This window comes from Oculina patagonica, chromosome 4 (genome assembly GCF_052425735.1).
Source record: "Oculina patagonica isolate OP01 chromosome 4, crgOcupat, whole genome shotgun sequence".
Lineage (NCBI taxonomy): Eukaryota > Metazoa > Cnidaria > Anthozoa > Scleractinia > Oculinidae > Oculina > Oculina patagonica.
This window is the reverse complement of record NC_135761.1, coordinates 49,445,444-49,457,148: the sequence shown is the minus strand read 5'-3', so window position 1 is coordinate 49,457,148 and position 11,705 is coordinate 49,445,444. Positions and strand designations below refer to the sequence as shown.

Sequence of the window (11,705 nt, the reverse complement as noted above, 5' to 3'; positions counted from 1 at the left end):
ACGAGGGGACATGTCGCTGTGACATGTCCCTGCTACATTTTCTTGCATGTGCACACTTGGTGATTTTGTCACTGCTATACGTATGTCCCCGCTACACGTCCCTGTTACATGTCCTCTTAGTGTTAACAACACATAATTTTGTGGCTGCTTCACGTCGCTGCAACATGTCCCTGCATCTTGACCCCACGTGTGCAGAGACCTTTAGCCTACGTCAGGTGCAACTTTTTTCAGCCCATGTCACAAGTTCAAGTGTGTAATTTCTTGAATGTTTTATAAAGAATTTGCTCCTTGTGTATTGTTGAGTAATACATGTACATTTAGCACTTGTGAATTTTTATGAATACTCTAGAAGTGCGAGAACCATTCAGCTGTGCTTCTCTGTGGCAATGCACTCAATTTTGTTCTAAACTAAAATTCCCACATGCTTTTCTAAAAGTTATAACGATAAAACAATGTTGACAAGGATACAAAGATGTGCAAACAATTCAGATGCCAAGTTAAATAAAATCATAAAATACAACACTGGTTTTGCACAATAAAGGCCGCAGCAAGTAAAGACTCAAGACAGCCACAATTTTCTTGACCATTTTAATAAATACCCATTAGGTAAACTAAACTGTACATGTTTATTATAGGTTTTGTAAAACTATACTGGCATAAACTATGTGCTTTAATATGTATAATACTGAACATTACAGGATAAATTATTTGACACAATTTCAAAACAAAACATGACAATTTACCAGCTAGCTGGAGGTACAATGTAAGCTGTAAAGCTGATCTCTACACAACCCCAAATTCTGCCTATGCAGATAATTTCTTGAAAATTATAAATTCTCTTTTGCATTTATGTTATACAGTCAACTCTCTTACAGTGGACACGCTCGGGCGTCATTTAGTGTCCGTTTTAGCGAGAGTCTGTATAGCGGGAGTCTTTCCAGTCAAACCTCTTTCGCCGGGGTCTGGATCCATAATGTGAGTGTCCGCACTAGCAGGGTGTCCGCAAGGCGAGAGTTGACTGTAACTAGATTTTCACCCAACAAGCAAACAAATCCACCCAGAAAAAGTATAAAGAAGTTACAAAATTAGAAAAGAAAAGGAGGTAAACATTAAAATTAGTAACATCAAAGATCACACCAACATTTTATAACACTGTGTGATGCTTTCTAGGCACACAAGCATGTTGTACGTTTGATGTTTTTCTCAAACGACACATCTCTATCCCCACATTATCAAATTAATTAAACAATTTTCATGTTTGTCTTTAAATATGTCACTGTCTGATGGGTTACTATTATTGTCTGTAAAGTGCAATAAAGACTAAACCTATAAAGAAAATAAACCCTCTCTGACACAACATCTTATCTCAGAATTTCAGCCCACTCTTGGTTGCCCCCCCTTGCTCCCAAGAAATGTGCCTGAATTTAGTAGCCGTGAATGGCATCCAGTGATGTCAAGTTACTTAATATGCTGTATTTCACACAGAATGATCAAAGACAAGTTTCTTATGACCTAAAGTAAGCAAATAAAGAAGAAGGCTAACATTCTGGCTAGCCGGACTGGTAAATAAATGTACTGTTTCCATCTATAAAATTAAAGGGGCTATGTCATGCAATTTGAGGCAATTTATAGCACTGACCAATCGGTCATAGAATTAACTGAAATATCACAATAACGGCTTTAAACTGTAGAAGAACTCAAAAGAAACACAGAAAGGCCAAAAAGGGGCATAGATGGGCAAAATAGGAGAAGATTAAATGGATTGCATTTGGTCAGTTCCTTAGTTATTTCTAAATGTTCTTTGTGGCTGATGATGTGGCCGTGATTTTGCCAATAAATGACTTTTGCTCTGCCAATTTGAAGTTTACAGCTCTTAATAATTACCTAATTAAAATAAATAGAATTTCCTAAAATACCGTGACCTAGCCCCTTTAAGCCAAATTCAACATCGGCCACAAAGAACATTTAGAAATAACTAAGGAACTGACCAGCACACCTCCCTGGATACTGATATCTTTAGTTAATAAAATCATCTCAGTTGTAGGTACCACGAGAAATGTATGGAGCCCAGTAAAACGATTTTTTTTGTCAAGATGAGACTTTTGTGGTACAAGAGCACTCTAAAATATAATATGATCCACAACTATTTCCTCCATTTTCCACCTTGACGTTACGTCTTAACACAGCAATGTTGCCGTAAACATTTACTACAGAGGTTCACGAGAATTATCTAGTTCGTCTAAAGCTGACATCAGATTATTCAGTTCGCTGAGCGAGGCAATATCATTCTTTGTTCACATGGTCATGGATGGTACTCCAACCATAGCTAGACAGAAAAAAAAAACAGTTTAATTATTGTTAGCATTGAGGAAACCAGTTGGTCAAAGGATGGATAATACTATCCACTGGATAAATTGCTATCCAAAGGAAAGCACGGTTTGTTTTGTCAAAACTGTCACTTATCCATTGGATGGCGATTTGTCTGGTGGATAATGTTATCCACCCTTCACTGGGCCGAAATGTTGCATAGTTCCTGTACAGTGAAATACTCTGCTGCTTAAGTGAGGAAAACACATCGCTGGAAGGGGAGGGGGATAGTCAGCGAGATGCAACTATAGGGGCAATTTAAAGGGACATGGTCAGCATTCTTACCGCGCTGACCTGGACACTAGTTTTCACGTTTTGAAAAAAAGACCACTGTGGACTTTTTTCAAAACAAACCTTCAGAAATCTCCTTCAATCTTCTCAGTGTTTCACTAAATGGGAAAATTTAGAAGAAAAAAAATACTAAGATGATTGGAGCAGATTTCTGAAGGTTCTCTACGCGTATTTTGATTTCGGGTTAAGGTGGACTTTTTTCAAAACATGCTGACCAATGATGTCCCTTTAAATGGCAAAAAAACCCTGTGAACTCACACCCCCAGAAAAAAATTATGTGCTGACCTTTCCAAACCCTTACTGGACCAGGCAAAAGAGATTGTTATTAGAATAATATTGTTAATGATGATATTACCCAGCTCCAGTTCATTACAACTTACTTCGAAAACAAACCACAATACCGTATGTTGGCACTACAAGGACTACAAATAGAATACTCTAAAGTGGTATCAATTCAATGAAAACACGAGTTCAAGTCCTTAAAGGTTCATGAATACACCTACAGGTACATGACAAGTAAAATGACACTGGCCAGGGGGTTCCTGTATTATGTAATGGCCTAACGAATTGAAAACTTGAATGTTAAAAATTAATGTTTTGAAAACAAGAAACAATTATTATTTATTACAAAAAACCTAAAACATACTGTCATTTATGCTCCGTTTGACTCTGGACAGCGTGGCAATCACTTGATCACTTCCAATGTCTTTCAACTGAGCAACAGATGGTGTCATACCTTGCAGAGATGTGGTCATTACTTCTCTTGAGTGACGAGACAAGATCATGTCGGCTGAGTCTGAAAATCAGAGGCAAGAAAATTCAAAGTTTACAGAATCTCAAGTCTTTGATGGATTCAACCTTATTCCCAGGAAGCAGGAAGAGAGAGACCCTGGAAATGAGGTTGTGATGGATTATCAGACTGCTGTTTAACTACTGTTCATTGTACAATATTAAGATCTTGTAACATATTGAATTTAAGTAATAAAATTCCACAGATTTACCGGTACATGTGAAGTTAACAACTGAAGTTTAAAATAAAATGGTCTAAAATTTGTTTCAACATTAAAAACATTTTCAGGACCAGGTGAAAACTCTTTAAAGCCAAACATTTATAAATCTGAAAGGATTCCTTTTGTTACTCTCCCAGTGGGTCGGATGCTAAGTTTCATTCAAGTGAGGTCCAAACTTAACAAAAAAGAATTGTTACAAGTTATGGACTGCAAATTAAACCATCATCAAATTACTTGACCATGTAACAATGCATGGTACTGACCTTCATAAACACTGTGATATGCAAAGTGGAGGTACAATAAAAACAATAAATGCACAGCAGCCACCACACAACCAGCAATCAAACCCTGACGTCGATTGAATGTGCGGCTCATAAACACAGTCACCTACAAGATAGAACATTACAAAAAACACATCAAAATATGAAAACTTAAGTACCCACAAACAGACCATAGACGAGTTAACAAGAGGGTTTCCACTTTGTTGAAGTATCAAATGAATGCATTTAGGATCTGTGGGAGGTGCACTGTCTTATGATTATCACACGATTATACCTCTCTCCACCCAGGTGTGTAATAAGCAGTACTGCCAAATTTAATGCTTGCCGGGGGGAAATTTAATACTCCTTCATGCAGACTGGAAATAAGGTCAGCATGGTCAGATACAAGGCTTGAATGCAGACTTCACCTTTATGAGGTTAAATGCGATTTAACCAAGTTAAATAAGCAATTTAACCAAGTTAACCACAACCAGTGGGTAGTCAGCTGTCCTGGTGGTCAGCGGTTACTAGCTCTTTTCAGGCTCAGTGCTTTTACGTTCTCGGACATTACAGCGTGGTGTCAGGTCTTCGTTCCATGGAGGGTTTTCAGGGATGTTTTGCGAGTTTTTCCCCTCCCTCCCTCCCTCCCTTCCCTGCTTCTTGTTATTAGTTATTCATTAATTTTTTTCCACTGATTTAATCAGTGTGACGGGTGTCTGTGTGTGGGGGCTCATGGCTGTTTTGTTGGGATTGCCAGCCTTGGTAGCTTTATTCTATCTGGGGAGGGCCGGCTGACCTCAGTAGAGGAACTCCCGGGTATCCCAGGCACCCATCCTCCATATTCACGAGGCAGGGGTTAACTCTTATTTAACACTGCTGTGCTTTTGAATGGCACTACAAACAATGGTATATCGCAGAGTATTTGAATCAGTCCAGAGACCTTTCAGGAGGGGCAACCCCTAGTCTCTTAACTTTACATCAACTTTCAAGACAGTTGTTGTTAAACATGGCAATGCCCATGTCACTCACCAGTTTAGCAGCTGATAGTCCTCCAAACACCAACCACAGGGCATAAAAGAACGAGTGTGAATGGTGATACCCAACAGTTGTTAGAAAAAGACACAGAACATTTCCAAACAATGCATATCCCTGAAATATTGTGACAGATTTGTGAATCAGTAAATTGTTTTGTAAATTTTTTTATTATAATAATAAAACAAAATAAAACAACTGCAATCATTTCAAGGATGTAAACTGAATTTTGACAGCACTCACAAATTGGGCAAATGACATTAATAGCCTGCATAGAAGACCCACATGTATATGTATTAGGGGGTGAGAAAAAAGAAAAATCTCCCCCCCCCCCCTTCTTTTTTTCCTCCTGATTATACCCCTTCTCCTTCTATGCCTTACTATGCAGGCTACAATTAAAATGCACCAAATTTGTATTTCCCCGAAAGGGTTGACGCTTGAGTGATCAAGTACTAGTTGCATCACCACATTATAGTTTATTTTTGAAAAACATTGTGGCAGCCATAATTCAACAAGGATTTTGGTCCATTTCTAAGCTATTAAGTACGAGCCTCAAACTGAATGAATTTACAGGACATAAGTATTCTTACTGATAAAGAGAGAATTTGGAGAAATGTTAGGTGGGTGCTGCACATGAATGCCACAGAATAGAAAAATGCTGCTCCACCAAGCCAGTATCCAAAACAAACACCAAAAGCTGTGCCCATCAGTGTCCCCTCTTGCTGCAAACAACAACAGTACAAATAAACAATTTAATTCAGTCACTGAAATACAAAGTGAAATTATACCCATGTAAAATCAATCAAAATAATATCTTTCAATAGCAACCAAAACAATGTTTACATACACGCATGACGGGCGTGTTTAAAACACGAAATGGCGAAATGGCGAAATGATACTGAAGATAAAAGCCAAAGTTATACGATATTACCGTTGCACTGGAATTTTCATATGTTGCCGAATTCATCCTTGTAGATAAGTCCCGAAAAATAAAAGAAACTGCAATCACAAATTCTCCGTCACGTAGACCCGTCACGAACCTAACACGAACCTATGGGTAATTTGGATTCCAGTCTCTCCCTGTTAACAGGGCGCTGTTTGATACGCCTAGGACATTCTTGATCGAGATGTTGGCATTTCGTTTAGACATTGGAAGAAAATGATTTGTTTATCTCGTATTTACCACCGAGTCTCGGCTATGAAGTAATGCTTTGAGCTCCAACATTCAAAAGAAATGGATTAACAAAACCAAACCTACTTTGCGATAAAGTTCCGGGTAAAGTTCATACACGATATCAGTGGCAAACGTTCTTTGTACAGAAACGGAGTAACGGTCGATGTCTATATCAGTCCTTCGATACAATGTAAGCTCTGTAGTGCAGTGCAGATACTGATAGGCAACTTGGCAAGTGCTAAATGAAAAAAATATCCTGGTGTGCTGCGACCTTTCAGCAATACGTTCAATTTGGCGTTGTGATAAGTGACAAGTATTCATTATATTTCTGGGCCAGAACATTGAAATGTTCCCTTGAAATAATTCAGTCTAGACATGTAAACAGAACTACCTTGAAGTTCAAAAGGAAACCAAACTATATTATTTACGTGTATTTATCTTAACATTTCGCCATTTCGTCATTTCGCCATTTCGCCATTTCGCCGTTTCGCCATTTCGCCATTTCGTGTTTTAAACACGCCCACGCATGACTTAATTTCTAAAGGCATTTAGAAACAATTTTAAGATATGAGATCAGGAAGTTACCAGATGCTGTTACAACAGACGCTACAAAACCTTAAGAATTGAAAGCTATGGTCTGACCTGGGTTTAAACAGGTGCATTTAAGTGAACTGCAGTTCATCCATTTTATACGGATTGAAATGAAATCATGACTGTTACCTAGTACCTGTATTTAATTACCTGGCAGTTGATAGCCATGCTTAGAAATCAGAAATCAGATTATGTTTTTATTTTTTTGTCACTCAAATTGTGCATAGCCCTAGTTATGTGTAATGATATCTTACCACTGTGTGTCCTGATGTTTTCATACTGAAGAGAAGAATGGCAATCATCGTAAACACCAACATCATTGGGCCATACAACTCACCAACAACTGTCTGTTGGAAACAAGAAAACATACATTCAAATTATTATCCCTAAATTGATGTTATAGAAGACAGTAAAACTTAGAAAACTTATTATGCAAAAACTGAACCAATTTTAACTCTGATGAAGGTAACATAGAGTTACCGAAAATTCAGTTTATACGTTTTTTACCACCTTTTTAAACCAATTTTAAGATCAGATACAAACCAAATTTTTTATTATGTCAAGCACTGATCACCCTAATAACAACTGTTAATCCATCTTACAATGAGATGACTTAGAATGCAACATTGTCCTAGCAATGATTACACAAGTCAATAAACACAACATTCAAAATTCACAAGACAATGGCGAGGTTTTTGAAAGCACCTAAAAAAGTGTTGAGTGCACATGTCGAGTGTTGCATGATGTTGATGTTAACACGCTACTTAAAAAATTGTCTCATACATGTATATTATTGTCTCTATAATGACTTTTTGAAAACCACATTTTACATCTTACAAGTGGTGCCCAAACACATTGCTCGCACACAAATGAATCTGAAACACTTGTAGCCTGATTAAACTTGCAATAATTATTATTTCAGTACCTGAGGGGATGCTGCCGATGGTAACTTAGGGATCAACGACTGGAGCAGCCTGGAAAGTATGAGAAGAAGACATATGTGATTGTATAATGCATATTATTAAAAATTAGCCATTGTGTTACCTGAGTTATGATACCTTTACAGGCCACGGTATATGAGCTCACATACCACAAACCACAAAAAATAATTATTATGGTGGGTGTGTAACCCTCCAATTTAAGAACATTTGAGTCACCATGGAGACTAAAATTTTGGAGCTGTCGACTAAATTGGAACCGTAGTCTCCAGCCTGGAGACTACTTAAAAATTGAGAAGAAGGATTAAAAGCATGGCTTAATTTAGCAACTAAAATTTTTCACTGGTGACCAAACTTGGGAGGGTTGGTGTGCCTGTCAACGAAAACAGGTGGGGAGCGGAAATATTGCAATTCTTTGGGTGTTTTTAATAAAACAATTATTCCACTTGGGCTTGTTGGATATGAGATAGTTATAGCCAACTCGGCATTACAGGCCTCATTGGCCATCTTTCATCTCATATCCAATGCACGCTCATGGAAAAATTATTAAATATTTTGAACTTCGCTGAATATATGGGCCAGTCTTATACGAAACATACCAAAAAAATCACCTGAGGTTCACAGATTAAAGATTATCTACCTGTTGCGAACTTCAATGGGTTCAACATCAAAGTAGGGTCTTAATATATCGATGTTAGCGTACAGATCAAATGCTCTCTTGGCCGACTGCTTACCAGCCTGCCAAACCTATATAAAAGAAAACAAAAACAAGTAAACACATAATAAACAAAGAAAGAGAGGCCTGAAGGGGTAAAATGGGAACTGGAATTTGGGGAAGTTTCACTGGGAAAATGAGATTTGGGTCACTGGGGCTGGGAATCACAAGCAAATCAACAATGGAGCTGGTAATGGGATTTGGAAAATTGGGAAAACAATAGGTTGGAAAATGGGATTTCAAGGCAAAATTTGGGTTGGGAATTGGGATTTCATTTCGTGTCATACACGATACAGAAAATAATAGAGCATTAATTTTTACTGACAAAAATCTAAAGTTGATGTGAACAAGTTCACTTACATATCCTCCAACTTCCTGGGCCATTCTCTCTCTAATCCTCTCCATAAACTCTGTCTCTGAAATTCCTTGCCGACTTGGACTCCCATCAGGACTGATCAAGAAAAAAAAATTACCAAACAGAGAGAATAGTAATGTTATGTAGCACTGAACACATACATGCATGATGCTTAAAACCACCTATTGTAACCTTCTAAATTCAACACACAATCAACAAATAATTTTCCCAGGGTAGAGAGGGAAGGGACTGGTGTTTGTTGGTTTTGCAGTTATGTTTTACCCCTTAGCAGGGCTGCAAATAATTGTTTTTCACTAGAAAGGACATATGTCATACTAAGACACCATCTTGGACGGACAAAACAAAATTGAGAGATAACAAATTTAAAAATGAAATTGTCACAATTTTTGGCTAATAGGATAACTCTAATAGCACTTGGTAATTTTTGAAACAGCCTAACAGTACCAAACCTCAAATTTGACTCCCTGAAACAATACAAAATACCAACCTTTCCACATTTCCTGGCTCTGATTGAAGATCATCAGTGTTAGCAATATCAATCACTGCAGAAGAATTATCCTACAAGACAGTAGCAAACAATAACATAGTGTTCATGTAACCAGGGGTATTAACATACAAAGGATTGAATTTACAAGGCTTCAGATTGAGACTGATATGAAACGTGTCTTGTTGAAACCATCCCCCCCCCCCTCCCCACTTCTCCTGACTGAAGCCAGGCTATATTTATCAGAAACTCAAAAGGGTTGAAACGTGCAACTCCCTATGATTATTCGCATTGTACAAAGCATTTGCACATTTGTTTCCATTAAGTAACATATTTTGAAAATCAGGAGAAAAGAATTAACCAATCAAAATTGCTACATTTGGAAATATTCACAGTGCGCGCTAGCTCAGGCACAATGGCGGGATCTTGTTTTTGAACAAGCTTGGTTGGATAAATGTGAATTTAGTTTAAAAAACTCCTGTTTTATCATCGTTAAGTAGTCTGGAGAACATCACTTGAATACGCTTTAATAATGGATTTCTTTAGTTTCTGTAAGAAATTTACGGCCTTTAGGATGGAATTCAATTTAAGTAACTCACTGCAAAACTGAAAATGTTGTTGCCTGTGTCTACGTTTGTAAAGTATTCGCGTACAAACTCTTTGTGTTTCCAAATATGGTACTTGGCAAAACTGAATATTCAACCGCTGATTTATATAGTTTGCGCCAAAGATTTTTGGCATAGGCTTTAAAGGTTTACTGTCAGTCCTTGGATTCACACTGGCATGTCTTAGCCAACCTTCAGATGACCTATTTTGTCTTGGAATGGGGTACAATTTTGAAAACCTTAGTGTATGTTATACACAGAATGCACCCTACTGCATGAGGCTGTTTTTAATTTAATATGATAATGTTCAAAGTAAAGAAGTGATCCTTGCAGTAAAATTTCAATTAAAGAAATTGCAAAAAAAGAAGCCTGAAAAAAATTCAGGGCTAATCAACAGGATTCAAACCCTTGACCTCTGCGATAGCAATGTGATGCTTTACCAACTGAGCTATGAAGCCACACATTCGGAGCAAGGTCAACTGTGAGTTCTTAGGCCCGGTTCAGACGCTGATCTTTTCATGAGCCAAACCCAATTCCTTGAATTAAGTACATGAAAAGATCGGCGTCTGAATCAAATTAGAACAGCTATTTCAATTTGGAACGGCTCACCCGTTCTTCCCGCCTGGCTTGGCCGAGAATTTCGCCTGTGGAACGCCTTTGGAACGACTTTGATTCAGACGCCGTAGTTTTCATGTGCTGATCCTAATTCATAAATTATTATAATGTATTTTGACTGGTTTTATTGGAACTGTATAGAAACGGCCTCGGAACGGCCAAAAAGTACGGCGTCTGAATCAAGAGGCGTACTTTTGTCAATTTGTGTCGGTCCAGATTCGAATTGAGTTCAGCTCATGAAAAGTACGGCGTCTGAACCGGGCCTTATTTTCACGTGCAATGATAGAATGATGTGTAGCATAATTATGAAATAGTTCATATTTTGAAACAATTTCTTTAATTACAATTTCACTGTGAAGGTGGGAGGCGCTGTGGTCAAATGGTTAGCGCGCTCGCCTCCGAGTCGAACGGCCCGGGTTCGAGGCCTGGCCGGGGCGCTGCATTGTGTTCTTGGGCAAGACACTTTACTCTCACAGTGCCTCTCTTCACCCAGGTGTATAAATGGGTACCGGCGAACTTACTGTTGGGGGGTAACCCTGCGATGGACTAGCATCCCATCCAGGGGGGAGTAGCAATACTCCTAGTCGCTTAATGCTACGGAAACCGGGATAAGCTCCGGCCTGTATGGGCCACTAGGCTCGAAGCAGACTTTACCTTTTTTTTTTACAATTTCACTGTGAGCAATTTCTTGGAAGGTAGTGGTGGATAAGAAAATGTACAAAAATGAGACAGACCTAGCATCTTTCAACAGATTAATGTCTTAACACATTTATTCTCTATTATCTAAACTGTATAGTCGTTTCTATAGTTTTCTTCAAAAAATATAATTATTATATTTAACCTTATTAATTTAGCAATAAATTGAAAAGGTGTTTCGCCATTACATTTTCTTTCGATAGCGATATTTCAGTTTGACTGTTTAAGGTTTAAGGTGACCATTTACGCCTATTTATTGACAGTTCAGTTAAGCTTACAAACTGTAAATGAGCTTACGTGTTATGCTAGTCGAAATCAACCACTATTATGTTTTTTTGGCATAAAATTCTCACAACAAACAAAGCAATTTGAGAAGCGTTGATAAGGATTTTTACAGTTTAAAGTTTAGTTAAGGTAATCGACTCACCTGTACAAGATACCAACTTGAAGAGCGGCTCTCACTGGAAGCCGAACTACTTTTATCTTCGTCGCCTAGCGTCGCCATTTTGGATCGGGAAGCATCTAAGGGCCTCAAAGGATCTTGGGTTATC

General features: G+C 38.1%; 1 protein-coding gene across 2 annotated transcripts; it reads right to left on the bottom strand.

Moving 5' to 3' along the window:
* Positions 1-569: 569 nt before the first annotated feature.
* LOC144650391 (protein YIPF3-like) lies at positions 570-11,672 on the bottom strand. 2 transcript variants are annotated; one of them, XM_078510057.1, is made up of 11 exons: positions 11,582-11,672; positions 9,242-9,312; positions 8,739-8,829; positions 8,304-8,410; positions 7,651-7,699; positions 6,980-7,072; positions 5,551-5,682; positions 4,958-5,077; positions 3,932-4,055; positions 3,305-3,454; positions 570-2,326 (listed from the first exon to the last, which is right to left on the bottom strand). In XM_078510057.1, exons 1-11 carry the CDS (start codon positions 11,657-11,659, stop codon positions 2,295-2,297), a joined length of 1,047 nt encoding a protein of 348 aa, XP_078366183.1. In that variant the 5' UTR covers positions 11,660-11,672; the 3' UTR covers positions 570-2,294. The 2 variants fall into 2 exon arrangements, with proteins under 2 accessions (XP_078366183.1, XP_078366184.1); XM_078510058.1 differs by having other exon boundaries at positions 3,395-3,454.
* Positions 11,673-11,705: the final 33 nt, after the last annotated feature.